Raw genomic sequence first — 26,854 nt, 5'->3', positions numbered from 1 at the left:
TGGACTGACATGACTCCAAAATCCTTGTTGGCTCCAGTGAACTCGTTAACATTTCATGGCACTTCTGTTTACTCTGTAATACACTCTTGTACTCATTAAACAGCCCCCCACACTGTCCCTTCCTTCCAGCCCTGTCAGTCACTAACCTGGCATCTGACTTCACGGCTTTACCCACTCTGGAGTGGGAGTGTACAACACGTTGCCTTTGGTGTGTGGCCTGTTACACTTCATGTGATGATTTTGGGGCTTGACTCCTGTTGTAGCTTGGGTCAGTCGTCAACTCCTTGCTATGGCTAGAGAATATCACATTATGTACTGCTTTATCACGCATCAGTTGACAGACATTTGGATTATTTGTACCTTTTGTTGGCCATGAACACATGTGCACAATACTTGTTCGAGCACTTGTTTTCAATTCTTGGGTGTATACCAGGAAGTAGATTTTCTGTGTCTGTTTTAAGGGGACAGTTTTCCTTACTGCCATGAGATCCAGGTTCTCTACAGCTCTGCTCAAACTTGTTAGTTTCCTTAAAAAAAAAAAGAAAAATCTGGTCATCCTACTGATTGTGAAGGAGACTCTCACTGTAATTATTATTTAAAACATCTCTTTCTCTCCTCTTTAGTTGACAGTGTGTTTGTTTTTTTTTTTTTTTACTCTGGGTTGCCAGGTCCTTTGGGAACATGATTTTAAAATGTTTTCTCATATTCTGTAAGTTTTATTCATTTTCTAAAAAAAAAAAAAATTTGGAAAAGTGGGGATCTGGGAGAATGGCCACAGCAAGCAATGCTGGGAAAGCCAAATCCATGAGCCAGTAACTCAGTCCTGGTCTCCTATGCAGGTGGCAGGGACTCAAGTACTTGAGCCATCACAGCTTCATTAGCAGAAAACTAGATCAGAAGCTGAGGCAGGACCCTCCCCAAGGCATTCTGACATGGGCTATGAGCATCCCAAACAACACTCTAATCGGCCGCCCTGCAACACTTACCACTGCCGTTCACTTTCTTGGTAACATCCTTTGATACACAAAATTTTTAATTTTTGAGAAGTCTGATTTTTCTATAGGTTTCTTTCCCAGTGTATGTTCTTGGTATTATATCAAGAGATTGTTGAATATTTTTCCCTGTGTTCTAGTCTAAATGTTTTATAGCTTTAGCTCAAGCCTTTGATCTGTTGGACATTATTTCTATATATGGTATGAAGTGTTTGTGGTGATGTCTGATTCCATTGTTTTGCCTGTGAATATCCAGTATTCTACCATTTTGTTTTCTTTAAGGGTGGGGAGGGGCATTACTTCCTTCTTGGAGGCGGCCATTTGGACTCCCTCCTTTATGCCTTGGTGCCTGAGCCAGTGGCTTTCACGTGGAGGGTCCCTCTGGTGATAGACCATTGATTGACTGAGTAGATACCTGGAACTGAGTTCTCTGTCTTGTTCTAAGAGCATCAGGTATGATCCAGGAGAGCAGGGATGAGTGACCCAGCCCTGTTCTTCAATCTACAGGTGCAGCCAGCGTTGTTGTCGGCCACCCTCTGGACACAGTCAAGGTACCATGGCCATCATCTCCCCCTGTTTCTTGGATAGAAGCCTGGTGTGGATCTGCCCCCTGTCCCAGGCATTAATTGCTGTTTCTGATCCTCCAAGATGTCTCAACCTGGCTTGCAGGCTCAACTGGTGTGGTTTTGGTACCTGTCCCCTCCCTGCCTGCAGCCTGTCATGACTTGGTTGGGGAGTGCCCTGCGAGCAGCCTCTGTCAAGTTCCCATGCATCTGAGCAAATAGGAAAGGCTCCAAGAACCTGATCCCACATTCTGGTTGTTGAGAAAGATAGACAGGCAAAGTCTGGTGGCAGGGATGCCAGGTGGGGGCCGTGCTTGGGGAAGACCAGCCATGCCCATTTTGTTGATGTATCAGGTTCCTGACAACAGCCATGAGTCAGACTCTGGGGAGGCAGATCAGTGTGTCAGATTAGGACTGCAGACCTAGCTTGGGAATGGATGTCCATGTTACCTCAGTAGACCACATGGGGCTCAGGGACACTGAGACAGGCAGGGACAACCTAGTATTGGGATGTCCCTCTCACAGGGGAGAGGTTTGTCTCGGGTCACGCAGGTTCCAGACTGGAGAGTCAGAGGAAGAGGGACCCTCTTGGACACCCTCTGCCTTGCCACCTGTCTCCAGTGGCAGGCAGGACTCAAAGACACATCTGGAGAGCTAGGCATGGGACCCCATCCCCCTGACTTCCTAAAACCTGCCTGCCCTGCTCACACAGGAAGCTCTGGGCTCCTTTGCATGTGGTAACCCCCCTTCCCAGGGCAGAGGCAAAGCTGCATTCCCCTCAGCAGAGAGATGAGCTTATCTGCCTGAAATTTTCAAAGAAATGCACTAGATAATAATGAGGGCTCCCTAGAGCTGTCACAGTCCGAAGGGATGGCAGACAGGATCCGGGGGCAGGAGCGAGGCAGATCACCACCTGCAGCTGGTGCTGTCTTCTGTTTCATGTGGGATGAAGAGAGGAGTGAAGAACAAGGATCTGCAGACCTCAGAGGCCCACAAGGATCTGCAGACCTCAGAGGCCCAATGTGAACTTGGCCCTTGGGTCAGTGCCCATGGCTGTTAGCCTGGCCCCCTGGGGAACAGGTCTACAATGCTGGCCATGCAGTGACAGTCCAGAGTTCTGGGACATCATGTTCTTGCCTGTGCCACACCCTTTACCTCACCCTTGGCTGGTTGGGTTGGGGCTTCCAAGAACTGTGCCTTCTGCTTGGGCTGCCTGGCAATTCAAAACAGGATACTGGAGGCCCCGGAAGTGGAGACATACCACGCTTGATTTGGGAGAAACTTGTAGTTGCTGTGTGTGCCAAGGCTGGGCCAGGAGTCAAGGCCTTGGACAGTGCCAGTAGGGCCATGCAGCAGGCAGCCTTGCTCTCACAGCCCCTCCCACCCCTGGTCAACCCTGGGAGAGTGTACTTGCTCTGCATGGGGCCCAGACTTCTGCTGCCACCCACACAAGTGAGTAGCTGAACTGGCTTCTTAGGATGAAGAGTTACATAAGGCACTGGTGTGCCAGAAGTGCTGCAATGCCTGGTTATGTGTCTGAAGAGATGAGAGAGGCTGATGGGGCAATGGAAGGAGCTTCCTGTTGGGGGTGGTAAGGACACTGCCTATCCACCATGCACAGGCCATTAGCTGACCTTGACTCTAAGGATCCAGCTAAGGGCACAGGTGGCTTTTGACTAGTAGATGATAATTAGGGAGCACAAGACATGCACTAGTCATTCCCAGCCAGGGCAGGTGCTGAGATGACACTGCAGTGACTGCCAGGGCTATATAGGAAGGTCACAGTTGGCCTGTTCACGTGTGGATGGCAAGTGACCAGGTGAAGAGTGAAATGATACACAGGAACCAAACTAGGGGTTCAAAGCTGGAGCCAGAGACTTTCGGGAGAGGGACATGCCGGTGATGGCCCAAGCCTGGGAAGAGGCCTCCAGAAACAAAGACACAGTGTGTATACAGTGAAGTACAGATGCCGTGAGAAGCCTGGGGTACCTGTCTCACCCAGGTTCTGGTGCTCAGAGCTCACCCAACATGTCTCTGCAGCAAGATCATGTCTGTGGTGGACTGACCAGGGTCTCAGAGCTGGGCCACTGCTTCCTGGAGGTGGCACATATGCTGGGTACTCCCCAGGACTCTCCAGAACCAAGCCTATTCCAGGACCCTTCAGCCACTCTGTGGCAGCTGTTGATGTCCCCTGAGTTCTCTCCGCCCTCCACAGGAGCCATGCTCGCCTTGCTGGTGGCCTGTGACTGCCCCTATTCAGTCACACATAATTGGAGACAGCTCTGGGTAAGCACATGTTGAGTGAGGAGCCCAGGACATGTGCTGAGCCTTGGGAAGACTTTGAAGACTCCTGGTGCTGTCCTTGGAGTTAATTCTGCCTTCTTGCCCCCCCAAACTTACCTAACTAGTTCCTGGTCTGCTCCACCCAGGGCTCATGTGGCAAATACAGCACCCTGTGATGTCCTGAGATGGAGTGTGGCCGAGTCAGGAAGCAGACTGTGGATCTGAATGCTGGTCACTGAAGCCAGGCTGCAGCCAGCCTCCCCTCTTCCCTTTTTCAGGTGGTTCCTGAGCACCTGCCATCTGCACAGGCCAAGGAGCGACAGCTCATGCTGCATTTGCCTTTGTTCTCATGAAGACAGAGGTTGGTGGCAGTGCCGTGGCTTATGTGCTGCTACCAGGGGGCTGTGTGGTGAAACCCATGAGCTTGAGATGAAACAGGAGTTCCAGGCAGGCTGGGTGTTAAGAGAACAGCATAAGACAGTGTGGTTGGCAGAATAATGGCCACCTGCCCACATCCAGCTGTCTGGAGCCCATGAGTGTAACCATATCATGGCAGAGGTGAGAAATGGGGAGATGGAGAGATGGCTCTGGGCAGGTGCTCAGGGAATCTTCAGTGTATGCATAAGGGTCCTTGTACAAGGCACTTGAGAAGACTTGACTTTCTTTCCGAAGTAAGAGCTGCAACAGGGCGAGGAAAGGAGATGAGAGGCAGCACCAGGTCTCAAGGGGAGAGGACAGACATCCAGGAGCTGGGAGAGGCCAGGATTCAGTGTCTCCTGGGACTTCTGGTGGGTGCAGTCCCATGGACTGTTCCAGGTGTTAAAACCGTGTCTGGATTTCTGGCCTGAAGAACTGCATGAGATGAGTTTATGTTGTTGGGAGCCACCTTGGAAATAACAGGAAAATAAACCAGAGAGTCTGTTATCTTGATTAGAAGAAGGAGTTGGTGCCTTTAAGGCATGGCTTGGGGTGAAGCCAGCAAGATAATTCTTGGAGGATGCCCAGAAGTGCAGCTGACACCTGCTATATGCTGGTGCTTGGCATGTCTTGCTGGCCAGTGCCCCATAGTATTGGCATGACCCTGTGGTCCAGGTTTTGGCTCTTGGGTGGAGTTCCTATTGGCACTCAACCTTCTCAATGGGAACCTGGCCCCAGAAGAGCATTGGATCTCAGCCCAGCCTCAGATGGAGCAAGAGAAGAGGCTCACGCCTCTCCACCACAGGCCCTGACCCACTGCCTTGTCCTAGCTGGGGATCCTGAAGGCCCAAGGTAGACAGTGGTTCTGGTCCAGATGCAGAGTGGGAGGGCTCAGTGCCCAGTTTGCTGCTTCACCAGTTTGGAGCTTCCTGTGGCTCCGTCTGTCTTTCAGAATACCGAGATGCATGCTTTTCAGACTCTCAGCCCTGCTGTTACTAGGATCACTGAAAATGATTCAGAACACACTAAGGATATTTTCAAACTGAAAATAGTGAAAATTGCTCTAGCTGTTTATAGTAGAAAATTTGGAAAATGTAGACAAGCTCCTCATGGAAGGTCACTCTTGTGATACTGGGTGTGGTACCGGGAATGTGTGTTCTTCCAGGGCCTTTTCCACCTGTCTCGAGTGGGGCTTGGCCAGAGCCTCAGAGAGAGGAGGCCATGTCCATGGTGTCCCATTCCTTGAGCAGCCAGTGCAACCGGTGGTGAGGAGCCACTGTACCAGCCGGCGCTTAGCTCTGTGACAAGCAGAAAGTACCACATGTGGCTGTGTCCTCGTGCAGTAATCCAGCAACAGCCCTACCATGGCACAAGGTTGAGACTCTTGCAGCATTTAAGCTCAGCCCACAGGAGAGCAGGCACTGCAGGAGGGGCCTTGTGGGGGAGGGGAGTGTGGTGTACAGCCAGGGCAAAGGCTGGAGGGAGGAGAGACGTGCTGCTCAGGGTCTGGGCAGGGGTGGGAGTGAATACAGAGGGCAGCATGTGTGTGAGGTAGTGGCTCAGGCGTGTGTGCACAGGCAGAGCGTGGCATGTGTTCTCATGTTGGTGGGAGGGCCATAGAGCACTTTATACGCAGGGTTGTGGTTCCTTTCACATTAGCATAGAGAGAGGTCTGGCCAGGTGGACGGTGAAGGGACCAGGGCTAGGGCAGTGGTTTTGAGGGGAGCAGCGCAGGTCCTTGCCAGGAGGGGCGGGCTGGGCAGAACGACAAACAGCAGGCAGGACGGAGCCACAGGGTAGCTCTTGGTCCTCGAGCAGCAGCGTGTCTGCAACCTTCAGGCTGAGCACACCTGGACAGGGCGTGACAGGGAAGCCATGTGCAGTGAGGTTGGAGCGCTAGCAGAACCAGCACTGGCACCCCCACCTCCTACTGTCTGTGGGCAACTTTGGGGGTGATGGGGAGATAAGTGTTCCCCAAATGGGCTCTCATTTCCCTTGTGTCTCTCTGCAGACCCGCCTGCAGGCTGGTGTGGGCTACAAGAACACCCTCCACTGCATCCGCACCGTGTACAGCAGGGAGAGTGTGAGTGTCCCTCGGGTGTGGGTGGGTGGGCTTGGGCCTGCTAGGACCTCCCTGGTACTAGGGGCATGACCACAGCCCCAAACTCATTCCTGCAACTAGCTGTGGCTTCATTTCCCCTTGTGCCCTCATACCACATCTCAAGCCTACATGTTATACCTGAATCTACCCCAACATATGATACCATGTGCTGGAAAATCCCTCCTGTGGTTTCCCAGGCAAAATCCCAAAGCATTGGGAACCACAGGTTGGAAAATGCCTCCGCAGAGCAAGAGACTTGTCTGCTTTTCAACACAAAGCAAGCGGCAGGCAAACCATTTGCAGACAAGTGTGCCTTCACCTACATGGGGCGGGAGCAGCACTTCTGGGCCCTGAAGCTACCAAAAGAGGCACCTACTCTCATGTGGACCTCATGCCAGGTGCCCTCTGGAGAATTCACACATGTTTTCAGAAGTCTGAGGCCACTCTTTGGGGGTTGAAAAGGACGTAAGCTGATTTAAAGAAATATTTGGATGCACACCCTGTGGTTTGCGTCATGATGACCCATGTTTTCACTCATCCTAGTATAAGCCTCATCCTAGCTTCTGCGGGTCCCTGGGAATTTCCTCAGAAGAAGCAAGCCCAATGCCAGGGCATGGTTTGTCTCTCTGCACTTGTTGGAAATCAGGGTGAGCCCTGCAGACCAGCACTGTGTGCTCTGGGTGCTGCTACATAGTCTCTCAGAGCCCTGAAAGGCCACCATGGAATCTCCTCTTTAGGACAAGTACCCAGAACACCCACCAGCTGCCCATCCTGGGGTGCGTGGGGCAAAGGACAAGGGCATTCACACGTGTGTGTAAGGAGTCTTGCCTCTGGCACGCAGGCTGCAGGACACACGATGGGGCAATGCATCTGCATGTAGCCTACAGTGTCAGCATCAGTTTCTAGTATTTTGTTTTATTTGAATAATTTCATTTATTTTTAAAGATCTATTTATTTTTGTTTGGAAGGTCAAGTTATGGAAAGAGGAGAGACAGAGAGAGAGAAATTCTGCATCTGCTGGTTGACTCTACATCCAGAGCTGGGCTGGTCCGAAGCCAGGAGCCAGAAACTTCTTCCAGGTCTCCTATGTGGGTGCAGTGTCCCAATATTTGAGTCATCCTCTGCCACTTTCCCAGGCCATAAGCAGGGAGCTGGTTGGAAAGTAGAGCAGCTGGGACTCTAATTGACATACATGTGGGTTGCTGACACCACAGAAAGAAGCTTAATCTGTCATGCCATGGTGCCAGCCCCCAATTTTTATTTATTTTGAAAATAGGCAAATTTTCTGCCTGTTAGTTCTCCAAATGCTTGTAACAGGCAGAATCAAGTCAGGGTGGAACTAGGATCTAGGATCTCCATCTGGGTCTTCTCTGTGGGAAGCAGGGACCAAAGTACATCCCCTGTTGCCCCCCGCCAAGTGTACACATTAGCAGAAAGCTTGGATTGGAAAGGGAGCCAGACTCACACCCAGCTATTCCACCTGGCAGTGGATGTGGGCACCCAGGCAGTGTCTCAACAGCCGTACCAAGGCCTCCAGAGTTCCAAGTGCTTTTTCGTCCTCTGCCTGTGTGGTTGTCCTCACTCCAGCAGGTGCCATGGAGTTTTGCAGTCTTCCTCAGGCCGCCGAGCTTTTCTCAGAGAATGCAGAGGGCCAGGACCCTGTCCCAGCCTGCAGCTCCCTGTGCACACCTTCAGAGCCCTGGTGTCATGCCTGCTGTCCTCCCTGCCCTAGTGCCACTGTGGGCCATGGCCATGTCTGGGGGAAGCCTCAGCAGATGACCCAGGAGCCTTTCATGGCCCAGGGTTTAGGTTTATGCTACAGACTGCTGTCAGTCTGTCTGTGGCCTGGGCAATCACAGCAGCAGCACCCCTGCTGTCCTCTCGCACCCTGGGCGTCTCTCCACCAGCCCACGGGTGTTGTTCTAGGGACGAGGGTGGAGAAGGTGTGCCTGGCCACAGCCCTGGCACCCACTGGCTTCCTCGCTGACTCTCCTCACAGGTGTCCGGCTTCTTCAAGGGCATGTCCTTCCCCCTGGTCAGCATCACCGTCTACAACTCGGTAGTGTTTGGGGTCTTCAGTAACACACAGAGGTTCCTGGGCCAGCTCCGCTGTAGGGAGCCTGGGAGCAGCCCTCCCCGCAGCCTGTCTGATCTGCTCCTGGCCAGCATGGCGGCCGGCGTGGTCTCCGTAGGGCTGGGCGGGCCTGTGGACCTCATCAAGATTCGGCTGCAGATGCAAACACAGCCACTGCGGGAAGGTAAGAGGTGGAGGAGCAGGGGCCTGTAATCTAGGGCACAGTTCTTGGCATCCTGGTTGCCTGTCTTTATGTCACCTCTTGCCATTTCATTCTTTTGCCAATGGTACCAAGCAACCCTCAGTGGGGTCATTAGTGTATGTGGGCGCCTGAGTTCAACTACATGGCAACTCTGGGGCAGTTGCTGTCATCATGTCTGTTTCACAGAAGAGAACCTGAGGAGGGTCTGAGCTACCCAGATTCAAAATGAGACTGCGAGGGCCAAAAATTGAAATTGATTGAAAAATCGTGATCAATCTTATAACAGCAGCAACAGCAGAGTGTGGTGGGGCCACTAGCTCCCACCTCCAAAAGCTGGACCCAGCCTAACTGGGGGGTTAACACCTGCTCTGTCTTACTCCCACGGTCCTGGTCTCACCTGGCTGCTCCTCTCCTCACCCCCACCACCAGCTTCACCACCCAGATCTTGCAGGCGGAACTTCCTTTCATACATTGCAAGGCAGCTGTGACCTTAACACTGCAGGCCAGTTCTCTGCATTCCTCCCCACTGGCTTTGCCCCTGGAGTGGCTTTGATAGGGAAGAAGGAAAAAGAACAGGCTCTAGTCGGGCAGGGCAGCATAGTGCCAGCTCCTGGAAAGGAGGAGCCAGGGCTTGTAGGGTCACACTGCAAGGCCTAAGGCCTATTCTTGTCTCTGTGCTCACGTCCCTGCCCCCTCAAGCAGGCCACTGCCCCTCCTGGCCTCAGTCCTCTTTCCTGTAGAATGAAAAGGAGGGACAGAGGTGGGAGGGGAAGTTTTGGGGGGAGGCAGCTGGTGTCACTCAGGAGCATCAGGGCCCAGGATCCAGGACCTGCATGTGGCCGGGGCACAGTATACCGGCCAAGGCAGCTCAAGGGCAGGGACTGCCCTCATCAGTGTGGTACAATGAGGCAGTTCTGAGTATAATTTAATTAAATTGAAAGTTGCACCTCCAAGGAGCATTTGCAGCTTGCTTCTCTAGCCCAGAGTTCCTGTGAGGAGAAATGAGGGGTGCTGTGCAAGGTCTGTGAAGCCAGAATGCCCGGACATCGGGCTGCCTGCTGGCTCTGTGCTGGCTACCTCAGGAGAGCTTACTGAGCTACAGGTGCAGGGGAACCTCTCCAGGAGCTCTGAGATCAGAAGCAGTTGGAGCCTGGAGGGAGGACGAGAGAAGCCAGGGGAATGGCTGGCCTGTAGCTCTGGGCTGATCCTAGGGAGCTGATAGCTGGCCAGTGCTCGTGAAGTGCAGTCCCTGCACCTGCAACATCTCGTTGACTTCCAGCTCTGCGCTGTGAGAGCTGCTGTTGCCAGACTAGTCCTGTCGCCCAGCAGACCACAGCCAAGTACATGGGCTGGTTTGCCAGGGCATAATGGTGAACGCAAAATTGGTCCATTGTTTCCAAGTGCAGAGCCAGGTGGGAAGCAAGGGTGGGGAAGTGGGCAGGTTTCAGGTAGGGGTCAGGGAGCAAGATAGCAAGGAGGCGGATCTAGAGGTCCACCTTTGTGCCTGCCCAGGTAAAACTGAGGGCTGTTTAGGCCTGCCTCATGAAGTATAAGAGGCTTGAGTACAACCCTGGAGCTTGGGCCTTCATATCCCTCTATCCTTGTCTTGGAGCAAGTCCTCTTGAGTGGCGTAAACCTGGCATCACAAACTCCCTACACACCCCACTGCTCACTGGCAGCTACCCTGGGCTGTCAGGTAACCACAGTGCTGTCAGTGAAGCCCTGGAGGCAGCAACTAAAAATCAGCCAGGTTTGTTCTGTACTTGCGCTGGGTCAGGGGACCACCTGGGGCACAGGGTGGGCCCAGCCCAAGTGTGCCCAGCCCCTCCTGCCTCTGAGTCCTCAGCCCCTGGGCCAGGAGCTCAGCCTGCAGCAAGCACCAAGCTGGATTTCCCAGGGAGTCAAAACCAGGGCTGAGGGCCCACCAGGGCCTCTCCCTTTATGCCTCTGTCACAAGAGGGGTCCAGAAACCAAGGCTTGCTGTCCCTACCACTGCATTAGCGCTGTGCTGGGAGCTTTGTGTGTGTATAATCTTCACAGTACCCCAGCCCTGGGTGGCTGCAGGTGGAAGCCTGAGGCAATGGAGAGGGTCCCCCACAGGACACTGGGAGGGGAAGTGCAGGCTGCAGGATGGGGGAGAGTGGTCTTGTCTTACAGTGGGTTCACTATGGCTGGGGCAGTTTGGTGACATGCAACTTTTGCACAAAAACAATTGCAGATTTTAACCTGGATCTGGGCTGGGAGCCATCTCTCCAAAATGACGTTGCTCAAGTGGTTGGCAGACCCAAGTGACTGTAAGCATTGCAGGATGGTTGCACGCATGGGACTGCCCTTCTGTGTGAGGCCTATGCCACATCTCTCATCCCTGCTGTCAGGCAGGGCCTAAGAGGACCACAGTGGCTGGGCCACCTGGTGGGGACAGACAAAGCAACACTAGGCTGTGTGAGCATTCTCTATCAAGACCTGAGGAAGGATGTATGCAGTCTCTGATGTGTGCCTTGGAGCCCTCTGATCCAGGAACAGAAAGAAAGCTCCAAGACTTGTAGGCACCAAAGAGGCAACCTCAATGCACAGGGGTGCTGGGAAGTACCCACCCCCATCCCTCCCAGGACCCACTGCCTCCTGGAGCAGTCACATCCACCTCCATGGACAGGATTAGGCCCAGACCCTGGGTCAGAGGGCCTGTGGAAGGGGAAGTCGAGCTGTGTCCATGCTCCATCAAACAATGGGCTGACATGAGATGACATAGTTAGTATACATAAAATCCTCAGTGAGGTATATGGAACATGGAAAATGCTATGTAGGGAAAGCTCAGAAAGTTCATGGGAAAATGAAGTTATAAGATAGATTTATTTTGGTGCTTAAAATGTTTGCAATTCATGCACTTTTCTCATAAGATGTGTTTTTCATGAACTTGACTAAGATTCCTCATAGGTATGGATTTGAGGCTTTTTTCTTTTTGGCACCAAACAAACCTTACCTTTGGATTCCATTTTCACACACTTTTGGAAGATCCCTAATACTGTTGGTCAACATGTTATTTAACAGCCTGCCTATTGGTGAGCGTTCAGGTTTTTCACTGCTTTTCCTCTCCTAAAAGTTGTGATGTGAGGTCATGAGCAGTTCTGTTACCTTCCAGCACAGTTTAGAGACTTGCCTGACCTGCTCCCCAATGCTTCTTATACAAATAACACATTAATTCAAACTCCACTTGGTCACCTAACTCACACACTAATTCACACTTTCACATTCAGTACCAAGTCTCTGATCACCCTCCTACCTGAAGGTCCCTGAACCTCTCAGTCTCAGGTCCTTGGGCACGACCTGAGGTCATCGCACTTACTGACTTTATGGTCCCTGGAGGCAGTACCAGGGAAGGATGAGGGAGAGGTGGTCACCTCCCAGCTGAGGGTGGCATTAGAGCAGTGCCACGCTCTCTTCGCTCTCTTCGGCTGAGCCTTGTTCCTCAGTGAGCTAGTTGAGAGCAATCTGCCTGCTCAGCTGAGCCCCTTTGATGCCCACTGGGGCTCCGTCTCTTCTTCAGCTTCTCTCGTATCTCCTCTTTACAGATCGGGGAGGGGGGAGGGAGTGTGACACAGTCTTGTTTTACACACCTTACAAGCCTTACAAACAAGTCCTGCTTCTTACTCTAAGTTACACATAATTACATTTCACCAATGTTTCACACATTTCACATACAGGTTAAACATTATCAGTTAATATTCCAGACATTTCACATTTTGAGGACATGACCGTATACGAAGATCTTTTTAACCAAGCTTTGCTATTATGTTCATCACATATGATCAACACATTTGTGAAGAACTGCCTGTGTTTGTTACTTCCCTGCATGCGTGGGTTCTGTGAGTGAGTCATGAGTGAGTCACAGGGCGTGGCCATTTTTAAGATTCTTGTCCCATGTTGCGACACAATTAGCTGGAAGGGCCATGGCCAGCTGCAGAGATGAATGACCACTGTCCATGCAATAGAACCCTTCCATCTTAGCAGAGGTGTTTTCCTGGGCTCCCACCACGTGGCCCCCAAGGAGGCACTGGTGTGCACGCAGTCAAATGTAACTCTTACAGTGTAGCAGCTGTGAAAGAAACCTTCCTTCAGAAAAGTTATAAAAGTATTTATTTGAGGGACTGAGACAAAGACAGAGATATCCCATGTGCTGGTCTATTTCCCAAGTGCCTGTGGGAATTAGGCCTAGGCCAAGCTGAACCCAGGGGCTGGGAACTCAGTTCAGGTGCCCCACCTGGGTGTAAGGATCCGAGTAATTGAGTCAGCTCTGGTGCACATTAGCAGGAAACTGGGACTCAGGGCCAGGCACACCAGTATGGGATGCAGGTGTACCGAGTGGCATCTTCCCATGATGTCAAATGCTTTCTCCCCCTCCACCTCCCTTTCTATGTTGTCACCCTTGTGTGAGCAGAACTTAGCCTGGCCTGAGCTGCGAAGTTTGGCTGTGGATCTAGAGGCCAGTAGTCTCCCATCTTGGAGGCTGATGGCCAAAAGACACTTTTTACTACCCCCTCCTGTTTGTTCCCATCAAAAGCTTAATTAATATGCAGATCACAAGGCCTTCAGTGTAACTGGAGGCAAAGTTTGAGGAATCCCATGTGGCCTCCTCTTAACTCTGTGCTGACTTGTCCTTGCTGTCCCAGTGGCTTCCAGGCTCTGCAGGATGCCGCTTGCTTGCTGAGTGCTGTGCCTGCTGGCATTTATTCTTGAAACTCCCTTCCCTGAGTCAGGCTGATCCCCAGCCCCTGCCTCAAGGAGCCCACAGTCTCGAGAGGAGCTGACCTGTACTGGAACAGGAGGGGCTCTGTGGGAGACTGTGGTTGCAGGGAGGTGGGAATGGGCAGATGCAAAACCAGTTGTAGGGAGCTTGGATTGCTTAGGTGAGGATGAGCTTACAGACCACTCAGCAGACAGTAGACCATCCTGGATGCCAGGGTGACCCCATCCCAGCTGTGCTATAGGAACATGTTCAGAAGGAGTGAGGGCTGCCGGGTAGAGTAGGGACAGTGTCGCCACAACCCAGGACTGTGGGCTCTGCTTCAGAGGAGGGAAAGGGCAGATGCAGAGGCGGCCCCACATGAAGAACAGGGAGGAAGAGAGACAAAAATGACCCCAGATTGTAACACCGGAGGAGAATGAGAGAAGGGAGACTCTCCACTCTGGGGGTAGACTGGAATACAGTGAGACAGTAAGGATGTGGAGTGGGTGACTGGCGAATGGCCCTTGGCACTGCTGCCACTATGGCAGCAGGCTTGACTGACAACACAGTCCATCTTGGCATGTTGGGTTTTTTTTTTTTAAGATTTATTTATTTATTGGAAAGTCAGATATACAGAGAGAAGCAGAGACAGAGAGGAAGATCTTCTGTCCGATGATTCACTTCCCAAGTGAGCACAACGGCTGATGCTATGCTGGTCCGAAGCCAGGAGCCTCTTCCGGGTCTCCCACAGGGGTGCAGGGTCCCAAAGCTTTGGGCCGTCCTCGACTGCTTTCCCAGGCCATAAGCAGGGAGCTGCTGGGAAGTGGAGCTGCCGGGATTAGAACCGGCGCCCATATGGGATCCCGAGGCGTTCAAGGTGAGGACTTTAGCCGCTAGGCCACTCCGCCGGGCCCTTGGCATATTGTTGAGTGAGGGATCAGGGGAGCTGCCCCTTAGCGGTGCTAGGGCTGAAGGTAGAGACACAGACGTGGCAGGCGCAGGAATGGCAAATGCTCAGCGAGCTTCATAAAAGCAGAGGTGGGTATGGAAGAGAAGCTGGGGGGGACTTCTGGGGAAGGGAGCAGAGTGACCATAATGCTGATGACAGTCATCAGCAGCCACCAAACCATCCTTTCAGTTGCCCCTCCAACCAATTTCTATTGTTGAGTCGTCACATCAGCTCTGTGACACACATACCGGTGTCTTCCTGGCACCAGTAGGGAAACTGAGGCCTGGGCTTTTTGACTCAGTCACACACACACACATACACACACATCTCCTCCAGTTCCAGGCAGGGCATCACCCCTAACTGTGCAGCACCACCCCCTGGAGGTAGGGGCCAGAGGACCTGGGAGGACAGTGAGGAGAACTGCAGGAGCTGGGTCTGGGGCAGGGGGTGCAACAAGTGGACAAAGGGTGCAGGGGGAAAGGACTTGGCCAGCTGGGAGAAGATAGAGGAGGAGGCAAAAGGAAGTGCAGACAGATTGCTGAGGACAAGAGGGAGGAGGTTGGGGAGCTGGCTTTGGAAAGCAGGTTGAGTGTAGGCGGGTGCTGAGGGGAACCTGCTCCTGATTTTGGTTCATATGGTCAGTAGCAGTGGGGACAGCCGTGGGGACATCTCTGCAGGGAGAATCATTGTGTGTCCCAAAATACACAGGCATTTGAGCCCACAAATCTTTCAAAACAGGTATAACCATTTCTTCCTCACCCCAGACCCATCCCCCCCTCGTCCCACCCCACACTTGCTTTGTTCTTAGTTTGCTGCATAATTTTTATTGCTGCCATAAAGCTATGTGACTATGGGAATGGCACTTTCCCCTGAGTGTGTCAGCCCTGAGGAAGAGCAGATTTTCCAAGGCTCTTCCAGGTTAGGGCAGCAGTCCCTGATGAGGAGGTCCTTGAAAGGAATGCAAGCTGCCCCCTGCTCAGCTCCTAAAGAAGTGAGCCTCTGTAGAACAGCAGGGAATGCTGGGATATGACAACAGATATGACAAGGGCCAGTCCAGCCTGGCCCTTCTTCTCAGTCAGGTTCTGGGATACTAATAGGAAGTGAGAGCTGGAGCAATGGCAGCCCACGAATGGAGGGAGGAGGTTTGTGGAGAGGCCAGGCACATGGCCATGCTGCACAGGATAAGCACTTGAGCTCCAGACAGCATGTTTGGGCCCTTTTCGTACCATTGATCCATGGGACTGCCTGAGATGAACCAAGGCACACAGGACAGAATACACCACTGTACAAGCTACATACATGCACGGATGACTCACTGTTTTAAATCAGCAGACAAGAGCCACTATTGACTTGATTTCTGGATGTGGTGCTGGTATTGGCCATTCTTGACCGTGGGCAGCATCAGGGCCCTCCCATGGCAGGACTGGCTGCAGGCCACAGAATCTGGATCACACCCAGATGGGGGTAATAAAAATAGGGATGAAAACTCTCTGAGCAAAGTACACTGGCACAGGAAGCATCTTTGTGCAGTCCCTTTGCCAGCATTGCCTTGAATGCTGAGAAAACCACAGGAGGGGCCAGCCAGCCAGCCACTTGTCCTTTCACAGAGGATGAGCTGAGGCCCTTCTCACTGGCTGATGAAGCTTTGCTGCTTCTAAGGATTTGGCTGTGCTTTCTGCTTAAGTGTCCACCTACCTTGATCATGAGAAAGCCGCTGGATTCTGTAGAAACAGGAACTAGCTCAGAGCTTCCCACATCACATCCTGGGGTTAGGGTATGATGTCTGCTGAAGCCCCAATCCAGACCAAGAGAGTTGCCCCTAGCTTGCCTGCTGGCCTAGGTCCACCCCCATGCTTGTGTGCCCTTAGCTCTCAAACCAGTGGGGGAAGTAGGGCTATGAGTTTGCCATTTCAGTTGATATTCTGTGATATGTTGTTAATTACCCTAGTGCCCATGTTCCCACCTGCTTTTTTGCTCTCCAGATACCTGCAACATCTGGGACTGGGCAAGGTCAAACTCAATCCAAACCAACTGCATGGGTTTCAGGAATTCAATCATGTGAACCAACACTGCTACCTCCAAGGGTGTGTGTCAGCAAGAAGCTGGAGGCCAGAGTGAACCCAGGCATTCCACTTGGGTATCTGGTGTCTGGGCCAGGGTCTGAACTGCTAAGCTAAGTACCCACCCTTGGCGTTGACGTCAGTCGCTGATGTCTCCAACCCAAGGATGGATGCTGGGCGTGTGACCCGTTGGGAGGCCTGGGTAGTGAGACCTGCCCTGGTTGTGTGCAAAAGGGGTAAATAGAATGATGCCTCAGCAAGAGCAAAAGGACGTGCTTAGCCAACAGGACACCAAAGTTGACTTTGAACATGGGTGCAGAATTTGTGGAGCTTCTTATGTTTTCTGGGAGTATCTTTTTAACCTATAAACATGATCCAACTGATGGCACAACTGGAGTTTTGAAACTTGCTTTCATTTTATTTGAAAGGCAGAACAACGCTGACAGAAAATGTTCATCTACTGCCTTGCCAAACACCCACTACAGCCAGGGCTGGGGTGGACTCCTCCTGAGCAAGAGCCAAAAATCCCATCCAAGTATTGCATGTGACCCAAATACTTCAGCTATCACCTCCTGCCTCACAGGGTGCATATTAGCCGGAAGCTGAGATCGGAAGTGGAGCTGGGACTGGAACCCACACACTCCAATATGGGATGTCAGGTGTCTTAAGTAACAGCTTACCTGTGGGGTCGTTCATATTCTCTATGACCCAGCAGCAATGTGTTTTAAATGTCCACGGACCAAGAAAACAAAAATGTAAGAAGCTTTTCTGCATTACTAATGTATTCAAGTGACACTTTACTGTGTGGCCAGCAGTAGCAGCATCACGCACACGAGGAGTTGGAACACAGGCAGGTGTCTTTACCTGTGTTGGGAATCTTGTCCATCTCTGATGCTCATGAGTTCCCAGGGGGCCATCAAGTAACCCCACGCACCATGTTTGCACTGGGGAGTGCCTAGCCATGGCCTATTTCGCATTGAACAGTTGTGACACCTGTGTACCCCTGGAGGGCCCCAGTGGGACCTGCCCAGGATTTTCTGTAAAAGCAGATTCTCAGGACATTAAGAACTTCCAGTGTGCTTGCTAGCTTCCCACTCTGGGGAAAACAGACCAGGTGTCTGTGCTCCTGATGCTGACCCGAGCGACCTAGTGAACAGATGTGACCTGCTTTGCTAATCCTAAGGTCACAGTTCTGTGAAGACTGAGCATCAGGGACAGAAATTAAACTGGTCTATGACTGGAGAAGACCCAGAGATAGCCTGTGGCTTGGGCTGGGTTCAGAGAAGGGGGCATATCTGTGGGGACCCCAGTTTGTGTCTGGACCCATTCAGCCTTTCTGCATGGAGTGCAGAGGGGAGGTCCCCCAAGACATGTCTGCATGACCACCTGTCAGGATCAGCCAAACCTGGACACTCTGAAACTATAAGGCCCGCATGCAGAGTGCAGAGGGAGCTGTTGGCCAGGTGGGAGGCCAGGAGCTAAGGCCCTGGTGGTGTCGGCAGCAAGCAGGGGAGTGGGTACTGAGCATGTGGTGGGAGGAGCCTTGCGGTGACTGAGCTGTGTGAGACAGGAGTCCATCTGCACTCCTAGGCGAAGGCCAGAAGCAGGGTAGGCCAGCTCCGTTGGCTCTGGGCAAGCTGCCCATCTTGTTTCAGATGCTCACAATGGCCCTGATGGGCTTTGGGCAAACCAGAGGCACAGAGGCTCTGGGGACTGATCCACACTGAGCAGAATGGAAGGTGCTGCTGCCTGGCTAGGAAAGGGCAGCAGTCAATGGAAAAGAGCTCATGATATCAACTGGTCAGAACCGGACTTTATATTCTTACTCTCATTGCAGAATAGCAATTCTAATCAGAAAAATCAAGTGCAGTTCACTGTAGAAGGAAATACACACAACACATATTTAATGTTGGTCCTTCTCTCTCTCTCTCTCTCTCTCTCTCTCTCTCTCACACACACACACACACTGAGGCCCAGTCATGGAGGTCCAGGAATGGCAGGCTGGAAAGCAGTGGTTCGTCACCCCGTGACCCTTGTTAGGTTCCTATGACAAATCGCATACAAATCCCCAAGTTTCACATGTGCATTTGCAAGAACTGCTTTCCAGCAGCCATCCCCCAGATGAATTTCAGAGTCATCACATTTTGATTTTCACAAATTAAATGTGGTTTCCGGCTGGGGTTAGCAAGAAGTCTGATTTCACTTTCTCTTCCTTTGCGCAAGCAGCCAGAAGTTGCCAGGCCAGATGTCCCTAGGTCTGCCCACAGATCACCTGGCATGGATGAGGCCGCTGTTGGGAATGCCCACTGTTTTTCTGGAACAGAGTTATATTGCACACTCAGCAGTGATGGTGTCTTTGAGCTCCTCACCATTTTCCATCACTCTGACTATTGCTGTTGAGTTAAAAACAAGTGTCCATGTGAGTTCCTGGTGATGACTTCAGGTTTTTGTGACTTTTCACCCAGCCAAGGGTACAGTTTGTTGCACTTTTGTCCCTGGTCTGACTGCATCCGATGCCATTGTGTTTTGTGGTGCTAACCCATATCACCTAGGCCACTATGCCGGAGCAGCTGACCCCTCCTGGCACACAGCTCAGACATGAGTGCCACCTGCTTGATGCCAGAGTTCTTTCACTCTGGAAGTTGGGAGAGGGGATGGGTTGTGGAATCTTGACTCCGCACAGTCAGCCTGCTTCGCATCTAAGAAATGATGTTCTCAGTGGTGCATGCTTCTGCCAGAACTCAGCAACTGTCCATGGCTGGGCTGTGTCTGTGCCTCAGAGGCAGATTGGAAGGCCAAAGGAGACCAGGGACACTGGAGAGTTTCTGGTCTTCATGGAGAAGCAGGGACAGAAGGTCCAGGTGAGAATGCACAACCTCAGGGTTACAACAAGGAAATGCCCGCAGGTCACACCCAAGCATGGCCCCATTATTCTCAAAAAGCAAGGTCGTGTACTTTTAAAAGATGTCACTGTCATAAACTTAAAGGCTATAAACATGCGGCAGATGCTGGACCGAATGGGGAAATGCTCCAAAGGACATCATGAGGGCACCTGGCAGTTTGATAGCAGATTAGATAAAAGCACCCCCAAAGCAGAGGGAGGAAACTCATCATTACCGGGGTTATGTGAGACCTTTGCCCTGAGAGCCACGATATAACGTAATTCACCTTGCAAATAGTTCAGAAAAGAAAATTAGGTATGTGTGTGTGGAAAAAAGTCAGCACATAAAGGCAAAAGTACTTCCTTATTACTTGCCGTGGAATGAAGAGAGAAAAGTACAGATTTGGTTCTCATCTGGGTTTTGTTGATAAAGTAAACCCAGAAGTGACAGGTGTCTTTCCAACATAGGCACCTCTCAGCAAGGAGGGTTTTTTTTTTAATCAGGATGCTGTGCTCCAGAGGCCACATCCTCCACACAGCTGATTGATGCCAACCTGGACACACACTCTGCCACCCCCCGAGTAGTTGATAGCAGAGTGAGGCTTAGTAACATTGAGATGCTGGCATCTGGTCAGTGGAGTTGTGTTCACACACCTGAGTGAGAAGGGCAGGGAGGGAGGAGAGGAGAGGACTCCAATAATAAGTAAATGAGGCTCAATATCATTAATAGATAGATCTGGGTCAAGATTATACATGGGCGTTTTCTGTACTCCTTTATGGTTTTTATTTGTTTCCTGCACATGTGTTGCTATCCTGGTGATGAGGACTGAGGAGGGGCGAAGAAGGAGCTGCCCAGCCCTTGCTATGTAACCTGAGTTAGCACAGAACCGAGTCAGCATCCTGGGCTGGCAGTCATCATAACACTTGCTTTGTTGGCATAAGTGAGCAAGTCTCAGCCGTGAAACACTAGATTACTTACTATGTACAAATCCAGGTGAATGTGAAGGAGTGGTTCTTTGCTCACCTGGAGTACGAGGGGCAGTGAAGCACAGGGTTGGGGCTGACAAGCTCAGGTGCGGGATTAGCAAGTGTTTTTCCAGAGCAGAATGCAATCAGGCACCATCCTTCCATCAGGGACTCCCGAGAGCTGTGTCTGACCAGCTGTTGACCCAGGAGAACCTTGACCTCAGGTCTGTGTGGATGGTAGATATTGGGCACCCTGGCAACCCTGGCTGACGCATTGGGACAGTGACATCTGACCTGTCTATGGCAACATCTCACAGATAACCCAGTGGGTGGTGTCACAGTGAGCTTGGGACAGAATGGGGGGAGGGGCCAGTGACCTTCACCAGGCTTTCCAAGGCTGCATCATCTGCCCAAACTCAGCTCGATGGGCATCTCTTGGGTCTTCATCACAAAAATGTGGGTCAGGGCCCCGAAGGGACTGCCAACCTGCCAGCTTCCCATGAGGAAGAAGTGGGCATGGCCTCATCTGCTATCCATGCTGTGATTGTTTGCATTGAATGATGTGGACATCCCTTCCCAGCCCCCCACGTGCATGGAAAGGGTTGGTTGAATTTGTGCCAGGCACACAGGAGGCTCTCTAGAGCCCGCCCTGCTCCTGACACCTGTGAAAGTACAGGTTGCACTTTGCCCTGAGCCCCTGGTTTGTTCTGAGCATTGAGGAAACAGAAGGTTTGATGCTGCCCTTTCCTGTGACAGAGACCTGGAAGCTCAACCATGGCAGGGACGCAACGTGCCTGCTGGTGGTGGGTGGAAAGCATTGGCACTCTGCATACAGGAAATTAAACCTGGGGGCCAGAGGTTTGTGGGCATCTTGCCCATCCATGCCCTGTTGGTTCCTAGAGAAGGAAAAGTTGAAAACAAGCTTTCCTTTGCCAACACCAGGACTGGACGGTCTCTCTGGTCACAAGTCATAGCAATGGAACAGGGACAGATGGCAACAGAGGAGAGGAGCCACAGCCGAGAAACAGAGTGGCAGGGCAGGGTTGAGTGGGAAAGAGAAAGTCTCTCCAGGCTCCATGCACCTGCAGAGGAAGCCGCAGACACACATCTGTTAGTATAGACTCCTGAGGTCAGACAAGGAGTCCCTGGGGTCCCTGGACTCTGGGAATGGGGCTTCATTGCAGCTGTGTGGGACACAGCCTGGCCAGGGCCAAGGTGATGCCATGGAGACACACTCAGCTATCCAGCCCAACCCTTGCTGTCAGGGATCGTGACCCATCCCTGAGTGACAGAGGCCCTGGCTGGCACTCTGACCTGTAGAGGTCAGAAAGTTTGTGACAGAGCTAAGCTCTGTGGCCGGGATACTGTGGCTTTGGATACATCATGCTTTGGATCACATAATGCAGAGGTGTGTGGGTACGTACACACACACACACACACACAGAGCCGTGGGACTCTGCAGCCTCTGTTTCCAGAAAGTACTCAGTGTACCTGTCACATTAATCACAGGCATTCTACAGGCTTATCAGCCTAGAAAGACATAGTGATGCTTGACCAGAAAGCCGTGACAGTCCCCAGACAATAAGGCTTTGCCGCCTGGCTGGGATTGGTTCCAATCTGGCTGTATGTGTTGATCAGGGCTCCGCGTTAGGCTTTCAGAATCTGGATTTGAGCTGTCGGTGTGGTCAGAAGGGTTGGTGAAAACCAAGGGGCTCACAGGTGGTCCTGCAAACGGCCAGAGCCTGGGTGTGACTGTTGCTTACCACCATGTGACGTGCTGACTTCTGCTCCTGTCTTTGCAGCCACTCTCAGTGTGAGGTCCAGGGCAGTGGCCCCTGGGGAGCAGCCGGCCTACCAGGGCCCTGTGCACTGCATCGCCACCGTCGTGCGTACTGAGGGCCTGGCGGGGCTCTACCGGGGGTCCAGCGCCATGCTGCTCAGGGACGTCCCTGGCTACTGCTTCTACTTTGTCCCTTACGTGTTCCTGAGTGAGTGGATCTCGCCTGAGCCCCATGCGAACCTCAGTCCTTATGCCGTGTGGCTGGCGGGTGGCATGGCAGGTAAGGACAGCAGTGGCTGAGTGCCATCCCTGAGCCATGTCAGCCCCGAGAAGAGGGTGGGGATCCACAAACCACACATCCAGCTTTGCAGGGAAGGACTGGAATCAGGGATGGCCCCCTCTGCTTTATCGAGGGACTGGCCTCCCCAATACCCCTGGGTCCCAAAGGCCCTGTCGGCTTTCAGGCCCTGGCCCTCAGGCATTCCTGAGCTTTGAGAAGGAAATTGGTCCTCACAGCCCACCTGTCCCAAATACTGTCAGGGTGCCATGAGCTTTTCTAACTTGAGGCTTTCGTCTACTCCTCAAGCAAGGCATCCGTCTCTCCATGTTGTAGATAAGAAGACTTGGGCTCAGAGATAATGAACAACCAACTCAAGGGCACACAGCCAAAGCAGACAGTGTCATGGAGCCAGGAAGATCCAAGTTCAAGTCCCCACTTCCTCACTTGCAAACGTGGACATTTTGCCAAATTATTCCAGTTCCCTGGACACAGAGGGCAGCATCCTGGCATTCTCAGCCCCACCCTCAGGCTGATAAGGAGGTTCCATGACCCTCCAAGGTCCTTTTCTGCTTCCCTCCCCTCACTGCTGGGCCTTGGGACTTGCTGTGTCCACTGCTGGGATTCAGCATGGTGCAGGTTACCCGAGGCCTTCAGATGACCTTTGTCGGGGAGAGGGAAGGAAGCAAGGTGGACTGAAGTGGGATCAAGAGAGAAGGGGCAAAAGAAATGGGAGAGACCAGGTAGACGCAGGCCTCCAGAGGGATGTGGCTGTGTTGTCATGGAGCACAGAGAAGTGAGGCCACAGCCAGGGGCCACATGCAGACCCAGCAAGAAGGCTGTTGCTGTGGACAGCTGGCCCTGCAGTGTGAATGACACTGATGGAAAAGACCCAGCAGATGGAAAAGAATCATGGTGGCGGCAGCTGCTGCTCTTCCTCCTCCTGCCCCAGCTCTGCTCTAAACTGCAAGCAGACACGCAGCTCAGCCCATGCCAAGCCACCTGATGCAGCAGGCCCTTCACATCTGGCTGAGGCCTGTCCTGACCAAGCTCGGCCTCCCTGATCCCTGGTCTGAGGGACAGTGCACCAAGGCAGCCCCTGGTGAGCCTCCAGAGAGGCCATGCTGGGTCCATGGGGCCTGAGGCAGGGATGGGCAGAGGGCCCAGGGCAGGCCAATAACCCTGTGGGAGCAGCACTGAGCCGACCTTGCAAGCGGCTGCCCTGGACTCTGCCGTCCATTTGTTTCTCTCCCTGCAACCAACATGTGCTCATGTCCGTATTTGTGTAGTAACCCAGATTTGCTGTCCCCAGATCTTTAACTGCCGCAAAAGTGCTCACACAGGAGCATCTCACCTTGTTCTTGGAAGACACCGTGGTGACATACAGGCCTGAGGCCTCAATCCCTCATATTTGGAGAAGAGATTTTGAATGAACAACCCTGTCCCTGCCCTTTTTCTACAATCCCCATGGTGGCCTTCCTTGTGGCATGGCAGATCCACAAGGTGTTTGCTCAGCTTCTCCACGCTGAGGGTCAGCGCTGCCTCGGGGAGTCACGGCCTCTTGCCCTCCCGGGCTTCCCCCCTGCTGCCCACCAAGGTGCCCAAAGGATGAAGGCTGGAGCTGTCTTCCCAGCAACAGCTGCTGAGGAGGTGCCCGTTACTGAGCACACCCGGGACATGGCCAAAGGTGCGGGCCTTCAGCGCCTCCTTCCTGCACTCCTTGCAGCACCTACAGGGAAACAGACACCTGGGGCCCCTGTCACAGATGGGGGTACACAGTGAGAGGGCTGACACGCTGGACCCCAATCTGCAGACCCAGACCCTGAGTTCTGTCAACATCCCCAGCAGCAGTCAGGAGCCGTCCCAATACCCATTTGTCTCTCCGTGTCTTTGCAGGAGCCATTTCTTGGGGGACAGCAACTCCCATGGACGTCGTGAAAAGTCGACTCCAAGCTGACGGCGTTCATTTCAACAAGTACAAAGGTGTCCTGGACTGCATCTGTCAGAGTTACCAGCAGGAGGGACTGAGAGTAAGCAGCACGCCATGACTGTCACGCAGGGTCCCTGGGGGTCCCTGGGGGTCCCTGGGAGAGGGCATGCCGTGGGGGGCTGGGGGAGCATGGGTTGGAGGAATCAGGAGTCTGATGGTGCATTGCCTGAGGCCCTGCATCTGTGCTCTCTTGTCCAATAGGATGTGCCACCGCCTCCTCCACCCACCAGGGGTGAGAGAAGACTGGGTACCTTCCATTGGCCAACACCCCGGCATGAGGCCCGGCTGGGACCTTGGCACACGTCCATCTGTGCTCACAGTTGCCCTCCCCAAGGCAGGACAGGCCACCTTTCCTCATTCATCTCTGGGTATCACATTCCTGTCCCTCTTCTTAGGAGGACATCCCAGAGCCAATGTGCAGGCTGCCCGTTCCTCTGCTACCTCCCATCTGCTGCTCCAGCCCACTGCCCCTGCTTTCTGCTCTCCCTCCCACCCAGGCCAGACTGTGTCACCTGTGGGTGCTGCAGCTATGGCGCCTCCAGCCTGCTGTCCCCTCCCAGCTGCCCCAGAGCTCACCCTTGGCACATAACCCTGCCTGTTGCTTAATGGTCCTGGACACAGACCAGGTGTCCACCTCCAGTGTCTGAAACTGCAAGCAGTTCATCAGCCAGCAGGGGGTGTGCCACACTGCCTCTGCCTACCACAGCCCTTAGAGTCAGCCAGCTTGGGCTCAGGGTCAGGCCTGTCAGCTGCAGACTCATAGGTGGGTAGCTTCCCTACCCTGGGTCTTGGTTTCTCTGAGGACAACCATACCTGTCGTGTCGGACAGGGGATTTGTGGATAAATCAAAAAGGAAAGGCCAAACACCTAGCTTGGCTTCTTAGAATGTGTGATGTTTCAGAGTGGGATACTGTGTTTCATCTGAGCAGTGTTACCCATTTCCCAGAGTATTTCTCTGTCCTGATCCCAAAGATGTGTACACAGGCAAAGCCCCACTGCCCTTACTTCCTCCTGTAAAACATGACATTCTAGAAGGAGCTGGAGCCAGGGGACCAGCTCCCTGTCCTGAAAGGGACACCAACTCGGAAGCCGGTGTTAAGGCAAGGGCAGCAGGCGGCTGGCTGAGCCATGTCACGGCCATGTGTCTCAGGATTCATTTTTTAATTATGCTACTAACAAGCTGAGAAACAGATGATGGCTGGGCACAGGAAGCCCCCGGGTCACAAGGAGAGAATGTCCTTTTCCTGCCTCGGGGCCCCAACCCAGCCTGCAGGTAGTGACCCGTGAGCTCTTTGTGACATGGCCTGGAAATATTCATAGCACCCACAAGTGTTCCCTGTACTTCAAAAGTGTACGGACAATGCACGCTTTCTTCTCATTCAGCTTTTCTTCAAAAAAACAAAATTATGTATTTGATAGACAGGATGTTAGAAACAGAAGAAATTGAAATAGAGAAAGGTCTTCCATCTGTTGGCTCTCTCCCCAAACGGCCATGATGGCTGGCACTGGGCCACACCAAAGCCAGGACTTTCTTCGAGGTCTCCAACTTGGGTGCAGGGGTCCAAGGTCTTGGGTCATCCTCCACAGCTTTCTCATGCACATAAACAGGGAGCTAGATCAGAAGTAGAGTAGCCAGGACTCGGACCAGTGCCCGTATGGGGCGTCCAGTATTGTAGATAGGAGCTTAACCTGCTTCATCACAGTGCCAGCCTCCCTCTCAGGTTTTCCATAAACTTTGAAGCATTCTCAGTGCTCATGTGTGCCTGTATACGTGAGCACATTTGTGTGTTAGAGTGTTCATGCAGGAACAGACAGTGATGGGAAGGGGAACCCTACGTGATCCCCGACAGTCGGTGCGTCTGAGTGGTGGGGGCGGCGGGGGAGTGGAGGGGCTTTTGGTAGCCCCAGGGACACCTGTGGTTCCTACCAGCTGGCTCAGTGGTGCTTCTCTTCCCAAAGCCCTTCCACTGAGGTTGGGCACAAAGCCCCCATGTCGCCCGCTGTTCATGACCCCTTGGGATAAACAAGTAGATGGGCCAGCCACCGTTGCCCTCAGCAGCTCACGGAGGATTTCCCCACAGCATCCTTGATGCTGGGGAATGCAGTGGTTCTGTGGGTGTCCCCCATTGACAATGTGGGGTCTCTGTCTGCAGAAGCTCCTCCCACCACCTTGGCTCAGCAGGGGGCAGCAGAGGTGGCCAGTGACTGGGTGCCCTGGACCAAACCCGCCCTCCCATCCCAATCCAGGTGTTTTTCCGTGGCATCACTGTGAATGCTGTGCGCGGGTTCCCCACCAGTGCGGCCATGTTCCTTGGCTACGAGCTCTCGCTGCAGGCCCTCCGCGGGGACCACGCTGTGACCAGCCCGTGAGCACCAGGTCAGTGCACTGTCCTGCCTTTCCTTTGCAAAACGTGTTCCTCATTCAGTGTGTACCTGCAGCGGCTCAGGGGGGCCGGAGTCCCCCCAACCCCATTGGCTGTGTTCCTCAGTCACTGCTCACCTGACCCAGCTGACTCGCCTGTCCCTTTCCTGATCTTAGTCTCATGGAGTGGCCTCCTCCAGGCTGCCTGCCTGATTTCTCAGCTGGACGTGACAA

The 26,854-nt window shown here is 52.9% G+C and overlaps 1 protein-coding gene across 1 annotated transcript; it reads left to right on the top strand.

Annotated features, from left to right (window-relative positions):
• The first annotated feature begins 1,499 nt into the window (after positions 1 to 1,499).
• Positions 1,500 to 26,636, top strand: SLC25A48 (solute carrier family 25 member 48). The gene is made up of 6 exons (XM_040975626.1): positions 1,500 to 1,543; positions 6,267 to 6,338; positions 8,356 to 8,614; positions 22,014 to 22,271; positions 24,165 to 24,298; positions 26,506 to 26,636. Exons 3-6 carry the CDS (start codon positions 8,377 to 8,379, stop codon positions 26,626 to 26,628), a joined length of 753 nt encoding a protein of 250 aa, XP_040831560.1. The 5' UTR covers positions 1,500 to 1,543; positions 6,267 to 6,338; positions 8,356 to 8,376; the 3' UTR covers positions 26,629 to 26,636.
• The last annotated feature ends 218 nt before the right edge of the window (positions 26,637 to 26,854 follow it).

Source organism: Ochotona curzoniae, unplaced genomic scaffold, assembly GCF_017591425.1.
Source record: "Ochotona curzoniae isolate NIBS_2020 unplaced genomic scaffold, NIBS_Ocur_1.0 contig_1, whole genome shotgun sequence".
Lineage (NCBI taxonomy): Eukaryota > Metazoa > Chordata > Mammalia > Lagomorpha > Ochotonidae > Ochotona > Ochotona curzoniae.
This window is presented reverse-complemented; position numbering and strand designations above follow the sequence as displayed.